This window comes from Hemiscyllium ocellatum, chromosome 17, assembly GCF_020745735.1.
Source record: "Hemiscyllium ocellatum isolate sHemOce1 chromosome 17, sHemOce1.pat.X.cur, whole genome shotgun sequence".
Classification (NCBI taxonomy): Eukaryota; Metazoa; Chordata; class Chondrichthyes; order Orectolobiformes; family Hemiscylliidae; genus Hemiscyllium; species Hemiscyllium ocellatum.
The window spans coordinates 57,013,693-57,035,160 of record NC_083417.1 but is presented as its reverse complement, the minus strand read 5'-3'; the positions used below and the strand labels follow the sequence as shown (position 1 = coordinate 57,035,160).

At 40.1% G+C, this 21,468-nt stretch overlaps 1 protein-coding gene across 2 annotated transcripts in view; it reads left to right on the top strand.

The window, feature by feature from the left end:
* nup93 (nucleoporin 93) overlaps positions 1-21,468 on the top strand; it is a 131,672-nt gene that overhangs the window by 88,488 nt on the left and 21,716 nt on the right. For both annotated transcript variants that reach the window (XM_060837777.1, XM_060837778.1), the window contains 5 exons: positions 12,604-12,732; positions 14,119-14,193; positions 15,594-15,686; positions 16,560-16,699; positions 16,944-17,076. In XM_060837777.1, the coding sequence (XP_060693760.1) occupies positions 12,604-12,732; positions 14,119-14,193; positions 15,594-15,686; positions 16,560-16,699; positions 16,944-17,076 (570 nt within the window). The remainder of the gene's footprint in view (positions 1-12,603; positions 12,733-14,118; positions 14,194-15,593; positions 15,687-16,559; positions 16,700-16,943; positions 17,077-21,468) is intronic.

Below are 21,468 nucleotides of genomic sequence, written 5' to 3'. Positions count from 1 at the left end.
AACCACTTGTAATACAGTGTATGAAAGAGACAAGAGGTTGGAACGTAGTAATGTTTGAAAGTGAATATTGCCACATTCTTTAACACTTCAGTTCAGTTTCTGTTAATAAAATTGTGAAATTTAAATATTAAGTAAAGTTTAGTGGACTTCGCTGATTTTTAAACATTTAATAATTCGATGAAATCAAATTTAGCTGAATTTTGTTGTTTGATATTTTCATTTTCCAAATTATAGACACAGGACTTGAAATATCTTTAATGGCCTAATTTGTTACTGGCATGGCTGTGTTAAAGCAGAATGTTTGTGATTCTTCCTCTTCAACAGCTGTCTTGCTCTTACTGGCATGCTTTGACTGGCACTTGTTAGCCTTTTGAAAGCTGAGTCAAGTTGTCATTCTTGTGTGCAGAGAAAATATTGATCTGTTGAGTGGCATTGTAACTAAGCCCAGTGATTCCTTATTTCATGCATCCACGCAAGTGTACTTTCCAGCAGGGGTCGCCAGAGAGCTAAAAGCTATTGACTTGCCTTGAAGTCTTATTCCCGGTCTTTGAACATTTTCAAGTCCGTTGCAAAACTCTTGCTGTCATGACTAGGTTCAATGTCAAAGATGCTAAAAATTTAAGATGTGTTTTTAATAAAAACCTGTTTGGCCTTTTTCAATTTGTCTCATTTATTTTGTCAGCACATTTTTAGTAGAACACAACAATTTTGTATTTCTTACCAATATTGCATCTATCCTTGGATGTTGGGACCTTGAAGTCATGACCAAAAGGGTATTCCAAACCCATGCCAGACACCAGCAAGATCAGTATAATCATCATCTAAGCAACAGCCTCCTGATTGGCCAGTGCCTTGTTTGTGCTTATGGTCCTATTAAAGACTCTGGGTGAGCTCCCATTGCTGGTAGTCTAATTAGAGGATCAGCTGATTTGTGACCTTAGCAGCCGTATGGGGCGAGGTAGGTGATGCTGACCCTGATTGATTGACAACACCGTAGCTGCTTGAACATGCAGGAGCCCTCGCTGAGCTATACACAATTTAAGAAAAACAAAGTAAAGCAGGGTGGAGGAGAAACCCTATCAGTTGGCTTGGCATCAGCCACTGTTGAGACCTTATATAAATGCAGCCCCTTCACTTGACACCAAAAATTAGAATAAGAAATAATGCTCAGTCAACCAACAGTGCCTGTTCATTGAAATTATGCTGGCAGAGATCATCGAATTGGCTTTCCATAAAACAGTCAACTCCACTTTCCTGTCTTCACCCCATAACCGTAGATTTTTAATCAGTAAAGGAATCAACCTCAATCTTGAATATACAGCCTCTGCCGAATTCTGCAGTGAATAATTATGCCGATTCACTACTGTTTGAGAGAAAAAAAACCCTTGTCTCTGTTTTAAGCGGGCAGTCCCTTATTCTGAAATTATACCCTGTGGCCCCAGATTCTCCCAAAGGGGAAACAACTCTTCTGTATCATTCCTGTCAATTCTTCGAAAATCCAATGAGTACAGGTCTGACTTACTCCATTTCACCTCGTAAAAAAATTCGTCCATGCCCAGGTCAACCTAGTGAACCTCTCCTGAATTATCTCCAATACCAGTGTATCTTCCCTTTAGATAAAAGAACCAGAACTGTTGACAGTATTCCAGCTGTGATCTAATTAATGTCTTCTATAGTTTTAGCATATGTAATATAAGACAGGGATATCATGCATTTTATGCTACTTTAACATTTATATTAGCTTAACTTATATGATTGGGGAAATACTGGCATCCATTATTAATGAGGTAGTAACATGACATTTGGAAGATCATAACATAATCAGAGGCAGCACATTTTATGAAGGGGTAATTGATTGACAAGTTTATTGCAATTCTTTGAGGATGTAATGTACAGGCTGGATAGAGCAGCCAGTAACTTTTGTGCATTTTGATTTGCAAAAGTAATTTGGTAAGGTTCCACATAAAGGGTTACAGCATACATTGAGCTCAGCATGTTGTGGGTGATATGTTACTCTAGATGGAGGACTCGCTAGCATACAGGAATCAATTAGGGTAAACGTAGAACATGCTGGAGAAACTTAGCAGATCTGGCAGTATCTGTGTTGAAAAATTGTTATAGTTTTAAGTCCAGTTAATGTACGAATAGTTGTACTTTACCCAGATGCTGCAGACCTGTTGAGATTCTCAGCATTCTCCATGTTTGTTTCAGATTTCTGAAATCTGCAGAATTTGCTTTTGTACGTGCAATTGGGGTAAATGGGTTACTTTGAGGAAGGCAAGCTGTTACTAATGATGAGCCAAAAGTGTCCATGCTGGGCATCAACTATTTGATCTACATTAATGACTTGGATAAAAGAACCTGATTGTATTCTAACCATATTTGCTAATGTTACGAAGATATGCAGCAATACTCGTTGTGAGCTTATAAAGAGTCTGCAAAGAGATATAGATAGGTTAAGTGAATGGGGGAAAAAAAACCTGATGGCATATAATGTGGGCAAAGGTGGTTAGTTATTATTCACTTTATGGCAGGAAGAATAAGAAAGTAGAATATTATTTAACTGGAGACTATCACAGTGTTCTATAGATATGGGTGTCCTTGAACGTGAATCTCAAAAAGTCAGCATGTAGATGAGTCATTAATGCGGTGTTGGCCTTTATTAGGAGGAAGTGGAATGTAAAAGTCTGGAAATCCTGCAATAGCTGTAAAGGGCATTGTTGAGACTGAACTCTAGACTATCGTGGGCAGTCTTTAGTCTCCTTACTCCTGACACATATAATTGCATTGAAATCCGTTCAGGAAAGGTTCATTAGGTTGACTTGTAGGGAAAGGTTGAACAGGTTGATCCTATACCTGTTGGAGTTTAGAAGAATGAAAGATCATCTTCATGAAACACAAAATTCTGAGGAGGCTTGACAGGCTAAATGCTGAGAGCATTTTTTTTCAGAAAAGTCTAGAACTAGGCGGGGCACAATTTAAAACAAAATAGTCATCCATTTAATGCTGAGATGAGAAGGTTTTCTTTGTGGATTTGGTGCTTGGAAATCTCTTCCCCAGTGAACAGTGGAACCTTCAATATGTTCAAGGTTGAATTGGATAGATATTTAATTTACAGTGAAGTCCAGGGTATGGGGGAAAGGTGCTAAAGTGGATGTTTAAATCAAGTTCAGATCAGCTGTTATTTTATTGAATGGTGGAGTCAGCTCAAAGGACTGAATGGTCCAAGCCTCCTCCTGCTAATCTTCTAATGTTACTACATATGCGGGTATTTTTTAAGAAATGATTATAAGTATCTAGGCAATGACTTTAAATTCTTTTTTGAAAGTTTAGATCAAAGGTACTTAACTAATCCCTCTATGTTAACATGTCCTTTGAAATACTAACACTGACAGTCACAACCTTCACCTGACAAATGGCTACATCCCTTCACCACCCGTGGAATCATCCCTCAACAAAAAGAGGAAGAAATGGGCATTTTTTAATATTGTCTCAACAAATGTGATGATACAATGGCTTAAAAGTGGGTTTTATTTATTTCAATTAAATGGAATATTGTTTATTTTTAAGCAGCTTATGAGCATGCGTGAATGGATAAGCAATAAAATATCAGATTAATTAACCAGAGCTTTAGTGTGTGTTATATCCTTCGTGTAGTAACTCGATACCATTGATCTGTAATCTGTCCTTATTACCATTTCAGTTTCAGCACTTTTGCTGAACAACAAATTTATGCTGTATAAAATTTGAGAATAAAGGACACCCAATGGGCTGCATTGTTCCTTCATGAAGTTGAAATAAATCATTTTTCAGTCGATCCGTGATGGCAGTGCTCAACTGTAGACTGATGTTAGATTTCCTGAACTGCACATCGTAAATCTCATCCTCCAGTAGGAGATGCATAGAGTATCACCGTTTTATGTCTTTAATAGATAACTGGAGACCGATGGGTATTGGAGTGGAAGTTAAAACAGAAGAGAATATATTTTTGCCATGCTCCAAAAGATGTAAAAGAAAAGCTTTTATTCGCCATGATTTCACCAATAAAAAAGAAAATGTTGTAATTACCATGAGTTGGCAGTAACTGCAGTGAGGACAATAGAGTTCATGGTTCAGGCCAATGATCTTTCTTTGGAATACCATCAGATCAACATGGCAGCTCAGTGGTTAGCACTGCTGCCTCACAGCGCCAGGGACCCGGGTTCAGTTCCAGCCTCAGGCGACTGTCTGTGTGGAGTTTGTACCTTCTCCCCGTGTCTGCATGGGTTTTCTCTGGGTGCTCCGGTTTCCTTCCACAGTCCAAAAATGTGTTGGTTGGGTGAATTGGCCATGCTAAATTGCCCACGGTGTTCAGGAATGTGCAGGCTAGGAGCGTAGGCCTGGGGAAATGTCGCATTATAGGTCGGGGAATGGGTGGGATACTCTTCGGAGGGTCGGTGTGGACATGTTGGGCCAAGTGGCCTGTTTCGATCCTATAGGGATTCTGTGATGAGGTTTTGAAATAATTGAATGGAAGTCCAGCATCTGGCAGGTGAAAATTGTATGACAATTTAAGAGGCAATTAATGCAGTTGACCCGAAGTTTTAAGAAGATCTGGGGTGCCCTGTGATTGGCTGAATGCCTTCAAAGTTCATGTTCTTGGGAACAGTTCCAAAAGATACTCGTGTAAATCTGACCTCCAGTATTGTGATCATTGTTTCTCATTCATAAAGAGCTGGAGCTCACTGCTTTGTAAGTGCTTGAATTAGCTAGCCAGTCTTCAGATTTGATTCCAATGGGAATCTTTGTGATAACCCTGACAGTTTTAATTTAACCTGTTTTTCTAATCAAGTTATCAGAGATGCTCTTAAACACTTGGGCAGGTGGGACCTGAACATGGGCCTCCCAGTCCAGGGATAGGGATGATACCATGCCACAAGAGGGTCATGATGATTCCTATAAGGAGGGTCACTAATTAATGTCCTTCTGGAGCTTCTTAGTGAGTTCCCTTGGCAGCAGCCTTGCTATAACTTGTTACTTGAATCCTTTGTGGTACAATGGTAGTCTCCCTACCTCTGAGTCAGGAGGCCTGGCTTCAAGTCCCACCTACTCCAGAGGTGTTTAATAACATTCGTGAACAGATTGATTAGAAACATTGCTTTTAAAAAAAAGCAGACCCAGTGACTGCTCCTGATTTGCAGTTATTTTTATACATGAGTGTCCTTGGAGAGGGAGCATGCATATCCATTAGTGTTCTTGATGTCTTTATAGCGAAGGTGGGCACTATGGGGGATGCAGTGCTTTACTTCCCACTCAAATTCCATTTTGGTTTAGTCCCTTCCTGCTCTCCTTAGCAGTTTCCCCCTCACTTTTTATGGCCTGTATTTCCCATAATTGCCTTTGCATGTAAACTTCTAATTGGCTGCACAGGTGATTATCAGTGATGGTTAATAATTAAAAACAAATAAAAATATTTTGGTGGTGGGGAAGTTATTTGGTTTTGTGTTATAATACTTCCACATCTTTTGAGGAAAAAAAAGGAATATGAAGCTGACAGAGGGTTCTTGTGGTGCAGTTGTAGTGTTCATACACCTGAATCAGGAAGCCTGGGTTCAAGTCCCACCTGCTCCTGCAGTGTGTAATAACATCTGTAAACCGATTGATTGATTTTAAAAAACTATTAAGTAGACCCAGCTGTGGGTCTACAGAACTGTCTGTCCCACTCAGCGACTAGCCTGTGTATGCCATAAATAGTATCTCTATTTTGGTGTTCTACAAAAAAAAAATCCTTTCCAGTCGGGCTTCCTGAATTATTATAGCCAATATTATTTGTATTGGAATCTGTTAACGTCCCAATCCTAATTTAGCAGCTGTGGGTCTGCAGTGATTGGATGTCATGCCGTGATGACTGCAAAAAACAATCTTTCCCAAAAATGGGAATATTGGCTGTCACCAAGTCACATCTTTTCAGGGTTTGACTTTTTTGAAAATTATTCAACTTGAACATCCTCCCATTACATAGTTTAACAGATGATGTAATTTTCACCACAATTTAATTAGTGCCCTTCCTAATACTGCTTGCCCCTCTGGATTTCCACCTTCAGCTTGTTCAGCAGTAACTCCATGGCCATTGACTTGTCTGTACCCATTGTTCACAGAAGTTGGCCTTAGCAAATCGCCAGCCTCCCTACATCATTGTCTTGGATTAACTCGAGGCACTTCAGCATGTCACCACTGTATTTTGAAGCCCATGGGCACTCATCTTGCAGAGTTCCAGCCAGGCCACTCCACGCACATGGCCATCTTGTGCATCTGAACAGGGCACATCGTAGCTTGCTTTCTTAGTAATCATTGACTCTGCACTTGGATATTCTCATCATGTCTGCCTTATCTTTTAGCACATTGCTGCTTCATTTAGAACATAAAGGCTCACTATTTCTGCATTAACTTGCTTCTTAGCACAGGTAGAAAGGTAGCCGCCTTGTTGTGATTGATATCACCAAGTAATCAAGAGGGTGACCACGTTGCTATATGGCACAGTCTTATAATGATCTCACATTTACAACATGTGCCTGCCACTTCCATATTAAATGCTCTGCATGTGCTTCAGCCAAAGGGGCATGTCTGAAAGTTGTAAAGGAGCAGTTCTTAATTGAGTGATGGGGACTGTGATCATTTGAGGGTGTGGCCACACTCAGTTGAACTCCACCCAGGGGTTTTGCTGCTGTTAATATGGTGTTTGATCTGATCAGGATCTTAGTATTTTCTAGTCCATAGTTTGGGCCATGATCTGACCTGCGAATCAGGCTCAGTCAGTCTGGGGAGTATTAGAGTCGTCAGTCAGGACTGTCCTTCTAAGACGTCTCAGAGCTAAGCCATGGCCAGTTGGTTTGGGTAGCATATGTCAGGAGGAATTATCAGGGGTCAATTCCATGCTTCGTAGCAGGAAGTAGGAAATTCAAGTGTGGAGATTAGTGTCGTTACACTTTGAAGTGGAGGCGATAATGACTGTAAAGTGGCAACTGCAAATATAAGATTGGCGTGAAGGGTGGGTGGGGACTCTTGACTTGAAGGCGGAGATTGGGACTCGCACACAAGAATGCAACCTGGATGACGTGCACTCTTCTACCAAATCCCAACCAAGCAACAAATGGAGGCAAGGGTCTATTATAAGGTGTTCAAGTTAACTTTGATATTGGTGTCTCCTTGTTAAAATTGCTAGGTCTTGGCAGTATTGTGAACGTAAGGGATGTAGGATGTATAATATCTGTTGCTGTCCAGAATGCTGTTCAGAGATGAGCAACATCTTACCACTATAACTTCTATCCTCAATGGGATGTGCGATCATCTGGTTTAACTGTGATATAGAATCCAGTTAACCAGATTCTTAAGCTAAAATGACAGTCAGTCAGTGATTAAGCTGCATATATATTTCTAGAGATAAGAACTATCCCCATGCTGCCTGTGTCTTCAGGGGACTTTTTTTTTCCCTTCTTGCCATCCTGCTACATCTAGCTGGGGCGGACACCTGAAAGGTTTGGGTGAACAGCCCCATGGCATTTGTGGCTAGTGGGCACTCTGAGAATATTCTGTACAGATGCAGGCTTAGTTTCCTTGGTGACTTCGCCGGGATTGGGGTTTGCAGTTAGGGTTCACATGGAGAGACGTGACTCCATCTAGAATGTTCTGAGAGAAGGCTTCTGGAAAGGGCCTGTGTGAGCTTCCTACTCTGTCCTAGTGTCTGCTGAAATCACCTTAGCTCAAGATAAAGGGCCACCTGGAATGTGTTTGAAGTCCATCGTTGCTCCTTTCAACTTGCTGTTGATGCTGAGTACCATTGATTAGAGCAATGGAATGCAGTTCTGTGTACAGAGGAACCTCAGTTCTCTGAAGGACAGGGGAAGGGAGTATTTCATTGTTAATCAAATGCCAGATAACCTAGCCACGTATCGGGACCTTGTGATCTTGTTCGGATAATCTGAAATTTGGTTAATCGAATGCCGGATAATCAAGGTTCCTCTGTACATTTCTGGCAGCCATTACGCATTCTGCAGGACCTGACTTGACATGACAGCTACCACCCTCTATAGAGATGTTAGGATATATGCATGCCTGGTTGGTAGCAGTCAGTTTGGTACTGATAACATTGGTGGACTCCTCCAGACTTTGGTGTCGAGACCAGAGTGGTGCTGGAAAAGCACAGCAGGTCAGGCAGCATCCGAGGAGCAGGGAAATCAAGGTTTCGGGCAAAAGCCCTTCATTAGAAATTCCTGATGAAGGACTTTTACCTGACCTGTGCTTTTCCAGCACCATTCTAATCTCCAGCATCTGCAGTACCCATTTCCTCCAGACATTGGTCCAGTTTACAGAATATCTCCAACAAACCTGCCTGCTGTACCTGTGACAATCTGTCTGCGCACTTGCACAAAGTCATTAAAGGCTACTGCCACAGGACATTGATGGCCTGGGCCTGAGCAAGTGCCTGACCTCCAGCAGTCCTTGGAGCGTCAATGTAACCCTCCAGCTGCAAGACCAAGCCAGAGGTGTGCTCATCAGAACCTGCCCCCGCATCCAACTCGGCTAGAAACCCCAGCGAGTCGAGCGTATCTGAACTAATGGAGGCTGCAGGAGAAAGCCTTGCTGCCATATCCTCAGAGGGATCTGTTGTGTTTTCTCTGAGGTGGAAGAGTAAGGAGCTAGCTTCTTTGTGGTTGAAGCTTTGCTAGCACCTGCACAAGAGAACAGAGGGCACTCACCTATGCAAGAGAATAAGGGAAGAGAAAATAGTGGTCCTGATCCACTTCAGGGATTTCCTTGTGGAGGGTGAGGATTCTAATATCACCCAGCCTACTCTCTCCACTCTATAGTGCAGCGTTGCCTCCTGGAGTGAGACGAGAAGAGGAATTGACTGAAATGAAAGTGGCTGAAAGAGTAGTTCATGATAATGCAACAGCAGGAACGGTGATGAGTTGTTGCCAGTGCGTGTGTAGGAAGTATAGCAGCAACAAACAAGAACGCTGGCAAAACTCCACCTGTCTGACAGCATCTGTGGGGAGAATGTTTTAACATTTCCAGTGTTGAGGTACAACAGGGCGGCTGAGGTAGGTGAGAGCTGTAAAATGGAGATGCTACATGCCATTATGAGCAGCAAACTGTTCACCTTAGATGGGAAGTATGTGCAATGACCGTGCTTTAATGAATGTGAAACGGCAGAGAGGATGGTGGCATTTACACTTGGAGAACACAGAAAGTCAGTGATCATTGTAGAAACTGCATTTACCGGAGTGGCTGGCTATCTCCAAGCTGAGTGTGTTTGGTGTAGGTTTCTTTGGAAGTCCGGAGGAGAAGATATGGCTCTCCTCTCCACCACCTAGTCCAGCAAGGACTCCGGGTCCCTGTTGGCAAAGCATGGTGTCAACTTGCCCTTTCGCAGCCACACCCCTGCTAATAATGTTAGAGTAGCATAGTGTGTGTAGGCCCGTTCCTGCTTGCAGTGGCGAAATGCTGTGGAGCTGGGTTTTCAAAGTGGCTGTCATAATGTGAACACCGAAGATGCCAGCAGTGGTGAGAGCTCTCACAACAATGACTGCACAGTTGAATTTGGAGCCTTGATGAGTAAAGAACGAGATGTCCACTGAAATATTAGATGACTAGAGGGCATTCTTCATACAACTCTCTGAAAATGACACTCAGCAAAACAAAAGAGACAGTTTAGACTATTGTATGTTTCTCCCTCTACAGAAATGTTGAATATTTCCAGGGCTCTAATGTGTGTCCTTCAGAGTTTTGCATTGGGTTTGTCTGTAATGGTAACTGAACTTCGTCAATCGCGAAGTATTTGAGAGCAACACCAAATAAAATATAACAATTCTCTTGAATATTAAAATTATTGGAATATTCATAATGGGCAACTCATAAGAACACCAGTTTTGCATAGAAATATGGTGGTATCATGCTGATCAAAACTCCAACAGGCTTTGAACCTAATTTTCTCCAAGTTAGAAAACAAATTGATCAGTAAAATACTGTTACAAGTGCAAGAATAAAAATCAGGCATTCCTGTTGAATTATCAATTTGGTGTCAAGGTTGGTTGACTATTTTACTTTTAATATTTCTAACTGATCTTTAAAGATGTGCAGAGCAATTTGGGGTTTAAATGGAACAATTCATTCACCACCTGCAGGACCACTAACTGCATTTAATTGCTGTCTTAGCAAATATCTAACTTTATAAAATCCATTTGGAGAGCCGGCGTTCATAATTCTCTGTATTGACATGCAGTCTGGTTCATCTAATTTAGAGACAAAGTTTGTTTTACGTATCAGATTGAAATGTGGCCACAAATCATCTCCATGCTAAATTATGAACTAATTTGAGTTAAATTTTGATTTTAATATGAAATCCAGGGTTTTGGCATTTTAGTGACAATGTTAAATAGTATACTTTTAGGCATTTAAAGTTGTTGTTGTTCTTTTGAGATGATATGAGCATCATTGGCAAAGACAGAATTTATCACCCTTTATAACAGAGTGCCTTGGAGTTGAAAGTTGACCATAATACTGCTGTTCCAGACCTAGGCCAGACAGGACAAGGATAGCAGATTTCCTTCCCTGAAAGATAGTGAACCAAATGGGTTGTAATAATCATTTATAGTTCCATTACTGAGACTAGGTTTCAAGACCAGATTTATTAGCTGCCGTGGTGGGATTTGATCCCTGTTCTCAGAGTATTAACTAAGCCGTCTGAGTCACTAGTCTAGTAATATTATCACTACACTACCATCTCCCTGAGAATGGTGCGGTTTCTTTTTTTTAATGCATCATATAGTTAAAAGGGTGTTTCCACCACTCCTCACACACATATTATACCCTTTGGTATTAGTCACAAATGTTTGTAGGATTGAAGCTCACTGTCAAGAATTCTTGCTTTCTGACACTGACGGTAACAGTGCTTGGTGTGTGGAATAAATTAACATTTAAATTGAATAAAAACCAAAAGAATTGTGGATGCTCTAAATCAGAAACAAAAACAGAAATTTCTGCAAAAACTCAGCAGGTCTGGCAGCATCTGTAGAGAGAAATCGGAGCTGAGGTCGAGTGACCCTTAGAACATTTAAGTTGAAGCTTGGTGTCCTGGAATCATTAATCAACTGCAAAAATTAGTTTGTTGATCACATAAATTAAAATTTGAAGTAGCGACTGGTTTGTTGGGTTAAATTATGTCTACAGCCCAACTTTAATATGAATAGATCACAGCAGTGGAGAAATCCAAAATGGCTCACCACAAGTTGTTTCTTGACTCAACCAGGTTAGAACTGTTGACTTTAATCATATTTTATAACATATCTCTAAATTCTAATTCTACTATTCAGATTAGCATCCCTGTACTAAAAATGTAGCTTTCAAATCAGAAAATAGCAGAAATTGAGATTTGCAAATGAAGTAAAATGAATGGAAAGTAAAATGTGCTGAATTTGTGACTTTAAAACATAACTACTTGGTTTGGTAAAGGAATAATCAGTTTTTGCTGCGCTATTTGGGTATTTTCACTACTGATGCAATCTATGCAGAATTTTCTCTATAATAACCAGAGCATAGAGAAGTTAGGGTGTATTCGATGTAATTGGATAACAGCTTTGTTTTTCTATCAAATTTGGAGGATAGCAGATGTGCAAAACCTATTGGCCAACTAAATTAAATAAAATAGAACAGTTGTAAGAAAACCCCTGGCTGTGATTTATATTTTTGAAGCTTGTAGAAGCGTGGGTAAATGGAAAAGCTCAAAAAAACCTTTTTGAGCATTATGATGGTGTACTGGTATTTTCTTCAATGAACTCATTCTGCTTTGAGATAAAAAGAAATGCTAAGAGGAAATATCTTGTTAAAGCTCATAGATCAAAATATTTGTTAGTGTAAAAAGAGAAATATTTGTTTTTGAATAACTGGATTCAATATTTAGCTCATCTAGCTCACCCTGCCTTCCTGAAGAATCCGTAATCTTGCTGCATCCAACTGCCTCTTTAATTACTCCAGGCTTTTACATTACTACTGTCCCCCGAAAGTCATTCCATATTCTGATTGTGAAGATGTACTTCCCAGGAGGGTGGGAACAGGAGTAGGCTGTTCAGTCCCTCAAGCCTGCTTCACCATTCAACTAGATTTTTCACTGTCAGATCAATGACTCATTTTTCTGACATGCCAGCAAGGTGATGGCATTACTGATGGTAGTTAAATGTGTCTCAATGAGGTTAACATTGAACCAAAACATACATTGAAACAGATTTACTTTAAAATCCAACTTTGAAATTTGATACTGCATTGCTATTATGTTTTAATTCTGTAGGTCTTCTGAATTATGTTATGCTTATGGTTATTAGATTTTTATGAAGCAGGCAACATTGGTTCATTTCAGGAGTTTGAATGTCTCAAACTTGCAGGTTAAATGTACTCGCACAGATTTCCAACGTTCATGAAAAATAACTTCCTACGATTGAATATTATCCTGCTGCAATTCCTCTTAAATTGTGCTTAAAGGTTGGAAAATCATAAGTGGAAATTGGGTTTTACTGTTCAAGTTTAATTTGAAATCACACCTGTAGGTTGACTGCATATATATTTTGACAGACATTTGCAATGGCAGAGAAGTATCACTGGGAGTCCATGCTGGTGGAATGGGAACATGAGAAACAGAAGATCCTCCATACACTTCTGACATCAGGGGAAGATGCTCTTGACTTCACTCAGGAAGCAGAGGTAAGTTGAGAGGTAGCTTGAGAAATTTAGGACATAAAGTAAGAGATGCTTTTAAGTCCACACGAAGAGTCATGATTTTGTTTACTTATTTATTCCTACATGGGATGAGGGCATTCATCTGGCTGGGCGTATTCCTAATTGCCTGGGAGAAGGTGGTGGCTAGCTGCTGCCTTGAATTGCTGTAGCTCTTTGGATATAGATATACCTACTATGTTGTTAAGAAAGGAATTTCCATGATTTTGACCCAATGACTATGAAGAAATGTTGATGTAGTTCAAAATCGAAGCTGATTGCTGATGGTATCCACTGTGCCTTGATAGTGGAAGTAATGAGCTAGAATGTTTGTGGATGGGATGCCAATCAAGCAGATGGTTTGGTCCTGGGTGGTGTTATTGGAGCTGCATCCAACCAGACAAGGTGAGAATATTCCATCACACTCCTGACTTGTGCCTTGTGGATGGTGAAAAAGCACTGGGAGATTGGTGATAAGTTACTTGCTGCAAAATTCCTACTCTGTGAGCCATTCTTCTCATTTTTGATAATCTTCAGGTATACTTTTAAACAATTTATTGTGATAAAGTATTTTGTCCCCGAAGCTGTGTTGTTCTGCTTTTATGATGCATTCACAAAAAATGAAGATAGGCAAGAAAATCTCATTTACGATATATTGGAAATAATGCATCTAGCTAATTCTTTGCATCTGTTATGTCAAAATTGAATTGATATTAATAATACATTTGTGTGCGAGTCCTTCATGTAAAATTTTAACAAAGTTATTTACCTTTTTTTTCTCACTGAATTTGTTTAAGCAGCTAAAATGCTAATTCACAAATCCTTCCTATTTAGAGTAAATAAAGGTAGCAGTGAACTGTAGACATCACATCAGTGGCAAGCTGGTATCTCCTGTGGCCACCACTAAATTGCTATAGTGGATGATCCTATGTTCTGGCTATGAGAGGAAAGATAATTGCCTAACATCCTGTACCTCTGTTTACTATCAAGTGACCTTCTGTTAACAAATGTGTGGATGTTAGGTCATGTTTTGAGCTAAGTTGCAATGTCTTGTATCTTGTATATTACAGTTTATGTAAACATGAAGTATGGGTCAGTTTTCATGCTCTTGCTCATTTCTGAGAGATTTGCCTCAAAGATTACTTAGATTAGGAGAGGAGCAATGACTGTTAACAATAAAAGGTGATGACCTACAAGAGCAGTGTAGTGATACATTTTTGCTAATCTTTCAAATGGCTCTCATTTATTAATTTGAAATTAAGAGAGGACAGAATAAGGATTCATACATTTAAAAAAAATGTTTCTGGTTGGTGATGAAAAACTTGTTTTGCTTTCGTAAAGCTTTGTTTATGTTTCTTTTTTTTTTATGAACAGCCAAGTTTTGTCAGTGAAATGGGACCACCAGGACGGAGTGCAATGGACAGTGTGGAAGTGGCATATGCTCGGCAGGTATGTATACGTTATTTATATGTGCAAATATTTTCAGGTTTGAAGGTTCGCACTAAACTTTGCTAAAAGGAAAGTTTGCAATTAACTTAGTAATTTTCACATGGTTTTAATTTGTTTTGAGATTTGTCTACAGACTTTTCTTCAGCTGCATGTAGTCTTTTCAGATCCAGTGTGATATGTGCTAAACTTTAAAAAGTGGCCTAGGACATTGTAAGAAATATGTTTGCAAAAAAGCAAAAGTTTTGTAGAAAATGCAGTGAATGTTTAAAATACAAGTTTAAGGTAGAAGGTGAACCATCACATTTAAAAGCAACGTGATTGTTTTCAAGATCTACTAAAACATGTCACTGAATGCAGAGCTTTATTAATCCACTAAATATAAAATTAGCTTTACAAAGTCTAAGAGATTGATCAGCAAAATTCATGACTCGGTACACCGTTTTTAAAAACTCTGTCGCACCTTATTCAACAAGGCGTACTTTATGATTTGTTAAAAAGAAACTTTGCAAAGTGGAGAAGTGTCAAATCAATGATTTGAAAGTGTTTCCAACTGTGGGGACTGCAGAAAGAAGGATGCACTGACAGAAGCTTCTGGATTTCTGTCATTAACTGTGCATGATTAGATTAGATTCCCTGCAGTGTGGAAACAGGCCCTTCGGCCCAACCAGTCCACACTGACCTTCTGAAGAGTAACCCACCCAGACCCATTTCCCTCTGTCTAATGCACCTAACACTATGGGCACTTTAGCATGGCCAATTCACCTGCCTGCACATCTTTGGACTGTGGGAGGAAACCAGAGCACCCGGAGGAAACCCACGCAGACACTGGGAGAATGTCAGTGTGCAGTTTGCACAGTCACCCAAGGCTAGGATTGAACCTGGGACCCTAGTGCTGTGAGGCAGCGGTGCTGACCACTGAGCCACCATGCCGCCGATTCTATTTATACTAGTAAACACTGATAATTTCACTGTCACTACAAATACATTCAGGAGGTGATAGCCTAGTGATATTATCATGGACTATTAATATGTGAACCCAGATTTGAATCCCACTGTGACAGATGGTGGAATTTGAATTCAATAAAAGTGAGACTATAACGATGATCATGAAACCTGGAAAAAGTCAGGAAGGTGACTGCTGTTCTTACTTGTCTGGCCTTTGTGTGATTCCAGATCAATACCAATGTGGTTGACTCTTAACTGCCGTATAGGCATTTAGGGATGGGCCTGGTCAGTGATGTCCACATGCTGTAAATGAACAGAAGAAAATCCAGGCTAAAATATGGTCTGCAGCTATATACAATGTGTAATTCTGTATGTTTTAAATGTAAAAATAAACGAAATTCACCCGCCTTAAAACTGCGTTTAAACATGTGGAAAAATTCTTTTGCTTATTGTAGATCTATATATATAATGAGAAAGTGGTGAATGGACATCTACAACCAAACTTAGGAGACCTTTGCAGCACTGTAGCTGAGTCTTTGGATGACAAGGTACCCAAATATAAAACTTTAAGCTATCATATTAATTTGCATTTTGCGATTCATAGTTAAACATTACCCACAAATTGGCTTGCTTTAAGCAGTCGTAGATTTCCAAACTTTATTATTCATGTTTTCAAAGATTGGTGTCACTGAGACTTAGAGATAATTAATCTTTTCCAAACCTGAAGGAATGCAGTAGCTTTATTGCACTTCCTCTCATATGATTCATTACAACCTCAGCATCTTTTAACCTTTTGGAGACTGCTTGATTTAGCTTACAATTGTGCTGCTTGAGTTATTCACCCTCTCTGCAATGTCTTGTACCTTAAGACCTTTTATTCCATTAAGAGCATAATCTGTATAAATATAAGCTCTTGAAATAGCTTGTTTGTATTTTGGTTACACAAGTTCACTTAATGGCTCAGAGATCCAACTGTGGAATGAATTTGTGTTCGAGTTTTGTTGCATCTTCGATAGTGAAGACAGAATTACCAACCCTTTGTACCATTCTATCCTAGTTGTTGATTTAAGAGGTTGCTATTCTTCCCCTTTGCTTAGAGAATAAAATCAAATGCTATGTAAAGGAGTTTAAAAAGTTATAAAAATAGATTTTAAAACCTGGGATTGGGGAAAGTATTATTTTGCCTGTTCTTGAAATTGATTTTGTCTGTAATTGTGCAGCATTGCAAAAATCTGGGCATATAATGAAAAACATCTTTTGAGTATGGTATACATAATTCAATACAAACACCTGCTAGAATAATATAAAGTTTCCAGGAAGAAATGATATACATTCTTGGAAAATAATGTTTCTGCCTCAAGCTCGTTGTTTCTGAAGTGATCAACAACTTCGGTACTCATTTGACTACTTTCTTGAGGCAGAATGTTTCTGAACTGTGGGCGATGGTGAAGCAAATGACTGATGTGCTGTTGGTACCTGCTGCTGATGCACTGAAGAGCCGGACTAGTTTGGAAATGCAAATGGCGTTTGTACGGCAGGCCCTAAATTTTCTGGAGCAGAGGTGAGAGAGAGCATATTGAGGAATGGTTAACATCTTGTTGCTAATTTGACGTGCCTGTTTATGTTACCTGTTAGGATTACTAATTTAGAAGCAGTTCTAAGAACTATTTTGTAGCTGTTGATTATTAATTTGTGACAAACTAGCTTAATTTGATTCCTGTTTCTCTAAGGCCTTATGAAAGAGTTGGAACTTAAGCTTCAGTGCCACCCATTGCCTGACTTATTTTCTTTGTTCCCATTGATAGCTACAAGAATTATGTAATGGCAACTGTCTATGGAAACCTGCACCAGGCTCAATTAGGTGGTGTACCCGGAACTTACCAACTAGTCCGTAGCTTTCTTAATATTAAACTGCCAGCTCCATTGCAAGGGCTTCAGGTATTTATTTTCAAATGGTAATCCTTTCTATATTTTGTTCAGTATTAAAACATAACCAGAAATCATATATTTTAAGGTTCAAGATGTTTTAAATTTCCTAATCATTTTCCTTTTATTTGTTGCTTATGATAAAAGATCTTATGATAAAATATTTCAAGATAGCAGCAGAGTATCAAAGTTCATGCCCAGGGTTTATCTGCCTTTCTTTTTTTCTTTTTTCCCACACTTTCTTTTTACTTTTTCCTTTCTTGGCTGTTTCGGTCTCTTTCCCAGAGTGCCAGTAGCGGCAGATTCCTTTGCTAAAATGACAGTCCTAGGAGGCAGCAATGGCTGCAATGTAAGCCAAAATGAGGCACCGGCGGCTTTGGTGTTGGGTTTGAGCCCAGTTCGGGATACTGCATCTTCAGCTGTGGCTGTATTGCCGCGATCGGCCCACCATGGACTCATGACAGCAATGACATCAATGGGTTCAAGATGGCGCCGATGAAAGCTGACATGATTACAGCACTGTGGCGAGGCTCCAGGACATGGCTTGGCCCAGCTACCTGACTGCTGAAGTGGCAGCATGTGGGACTTGGAACACCTGATTTGAGGGATGGCTTTGTAGCTTTGTTTTTCTGGTGACGAAGATCCTGCCAGAGGCATGGGAGTGATCTGGACATTTCCTTTTCTCTTGGATGTTTATTTTATTTCTGTGTTTTTAATCCGGTCTTTTGTATACTAAGATGGCGCTAGAGAATGGTGACTTGATGCTTTTGTCACTGTACTCAGGTGCACATGACAATAACATCTAAATTTAAAGATCTTTAGGATATTCGTAAGCAACTGTGACACAGACTTAATATAAAAATAAAGAGATTGCTGCTGATGGTTCTGCAAGCTACATGAATGTGATGGCCATTACCACTTACAATTAGTGCACTTTTTGGCTGGAGGATGAATCCATTAGAGTCATAGAGTCATACAGCATGGAAACAGATCTTTCGGTCCAAACAGTCCATGCCAACCATGTTCCCAAACTAAACTAGTCCAACCTGCCGGAGATTGGCCCATATCCTTCCAAACCTTCCTTATTCGTGTACTTATCCAAATGTCTTTTAAACTTTGGACCTGCATCAACTATTTTCTCTGACAATTCATTCTATACACTAACCACTCTGTGTTATAAAAACATGTTGCCCCTTGTATCCTTTTTAAGTCTTTCTCCTCATAATATGTCCTCTAGTTTTGAGCTCCTTTTTCACCCTAGGGCAAAGACCCTTGTCATTCACTTTATCTATGCCTCTCATGACCTTATAAGCCTCAATAAGGTCACTCCTCAACCTGTTATGCTCCAGTGAAAAAGGCTACAGCCTTTCCAGTCTATTTTTTTAATATCCTGAACCTTCCATTCCCAGAAACATCCTTAGAAATCTTTTCTGAACTCTCACCAGAAGAGGCATCACTATCCTCAACATGACGTCCCAACTCCTATACTCAAAGGTCAGATCAATGAAGGCAAGCACCTTAACCACCCTACCGACCAGTGACAAAAATTTAAAGAATGATGTATCTAAACCCCTGGGAGTCTCTGTTCACCAACATTGCCCAGGGCCCTATAATTAAGTCCTGTGCTTGTTTGTTTTACCAAAATGCAATACCTTGCGTTTATCCAAATTAAGCTCCCATCTGCCAATGCTGAGCCAGTTGACCCAATTAATTAAGATCTCTTTGTAATCTTAGATAACCTTCCTCACTGTTCGCTGTACCACCAATTTTTACTAACCATGCCACCTATATTCATATCCAAGTAATTTATATAAATGAAGAACGAAAGTGGACCCAATACTGATCCCTGTGGAACCTCACTGGTCACAGGCCTCCAATTGGAACAAAATCCTCCCCCACCACTCTGCCTCCGACCATAAAGCCAATTTTGTATCCAATTGGCAAGCTCGCCCTGAAACCCATGTGATCTAACTTTACTAATTAGACTCCTCCAATGCGGAACTTTGTCAAAGGCTTTACTAAAATCCAAGCAGACTACATCTATTGCTCTACCATCATCAATCTTCTTGGTTATTGTCTCAAAAACCTCAAATCAAGTTTGTGAAACAATTACCCCCTCAAAACCATGCTGACTATCCCTAATCTCTCTCCATACCTCAATTAGTTTTCGACTAATCTCTCTGATTCCCTGAACTACCTTCACTACACTCCTTACTATGCTTCCTTTGAGAACTCTATTTCATTTGTCCAGTTTCTCTGCTGCATCTGTTCTGGCAGTGCCATCTTCCATAGCAGTACCTCATAAAGCTTCGGTTTTTCTTTAACCAAGGATTTATTTCAGTGCGGTTGATAAGGGCTTTGATCATGGTCGTTTGATTTCCTTTCTGCTCTCTTTCTTACCCTGTCCCCCACCCAAATACAGAAGTAACCCTTCTCCTCCTCACTTCCCACTCTGCCAATCTGTACATTCAGTGTATTGTCATTTGCCACCCCTTCCCAGCATGATGGCACTCAGATACATACCTTGCCCTTTGCAGTAGTCTCATGAGGTAGTCACATCCAAGATACCCCGTCCATTCCTTAAATGCCTGCAATGATCTCCCCCATCCCACTCCCAATCCCAGCACCTTCCAGTGCAAATAGAGTTGTTGCAGCTGCTGTTCTAGCACTTTTGTCAATATTTGGGGTCTTGGGGCTGAGAAGTGGCAGGTGGAGTTTAGTTCAGATAAATGCAAGGTGCTGCATTTTGAGAAAGCAAATTTTAGCAGGACTTATACACTTAATGGTAAGGTCCTAGGGAGTGTTGCTGAACAAAGAGACCTTGGAGTGCAGGTTCATAGCTCCTTGAAAGTGGAGTCGCAGGTAGATCGGATAGTGAAGGTGGCGTTTGGTACGCTTTCCTTTATTGGTCAGAGTATTGAGTACAGGTGTTGGGAGGTCATGTTGCGGCTGTACAGGATATTGGTTAGGCCACTGTTGGAATATTGCATGCAATTCTAGTCTCCTTCCTGTCGGAAAGATGTTGTGAAACTTGAAAGGGTTCAGAAAAGATTTACAAGGATGTTGTCAGAGTTGGAGGTTTTGAGCTATAGGGAGAGGTTGAACAGGCTGGGGCTGTTTTCCCTGGACTGTCTGAGGCTAAAGGGTGATCTTAGAGATTTATAAAGTCATGAGGAGTATGAACAGGATAAATAGACCGACGAAGTCTCTTCCCTGGGATAGTGGAGTCCAGAAGTAGAGGGCATAAGTTTAGGTTGAGTGGGAAAAGATATAAAAGAGACCTAAAGGGGCAATATTTTCATACAGAGGGTGGTACATGTATGGAATGAGCTGCCAGAGGAAGTGGTGGAGGCTGGTACAATTGTAACATTTAAAAGACATCTGGATGGATATATGAATAGGAAGAGTTTAGAGGGATATGGGCTGTGTGCTGGCAGGTGGGACTCGAATGGGTTCGGATATCTGGTTGGCATAGACAAGTTGGACCGAAGCGTCTGTTTCCGTGCTGTACATCTCTATGACTATTCAGGATTTCAAATATCCATCCAGTTGGAATAACCATTTCCTTATCTTAAATTATAGGCAATCCTGTAATTGCCATTCCTTATAGATCTCTACCCTGGGGACACCATATGTGGGGTGGCTGTTTTTAGGAATACTTGAATTCAGCCGACAAGGAAGACCTTCAGAATCCAGTCACTTGCTGTAATTTACTGCCCCACTTACACTTTGTCATCGTTGACTCTGCTTCCTTTGCTGTTCAAGTGAAGTTCAAAGTAAGCTTGAAGATGCGCACCTCCTTTATTATAGACACACGAGTATGGTGGTGGCTCTACTATTTCTATTTATCTCTTCTCTTGACACATCATTTTGATTCTTTACTTATCCTATTATCATCTCCACTTGCATTGCATCTTCACCCCTTTGTCATTTTGTCCCTTTTGTTTTCCCATTTCCACCCCCCCCCCACCCTGCCCGCATGTGCTTAAATCAGTTTCAGCTCTAAACATTTTCCAGTTCTGTCAAAATGACATCTGAAACATTGATTTTGGTCCTGTGTCCATAGACAATATATGAGCCAATTTTTAAAAAAATTGCTTCTATCTTGTGATGCTTTTAAGTATTCAAGTTTTTGTTGTGTATTTGAGTTAATTTGAGGTTGAAGAGAATTTGAGTCTGCATTGGGGTTACTTGACACACTTAACATTTAATACAGTGATATAAGAATCTGTGAAGATGGAATTGCACCATATAAGCAGAGTCTAGATTAGAGTGGTGCTGGAAAAGCTCAGCAGGTCAGGCAGCATCCGAGGAGCAGGAAAATCGATGTTTTGGGCAAAAGCCCTTCATCAGGAATAGAGGCAGGGTGCCTACAGAGTGGAGAGATAAATGAGAGGGGGATGG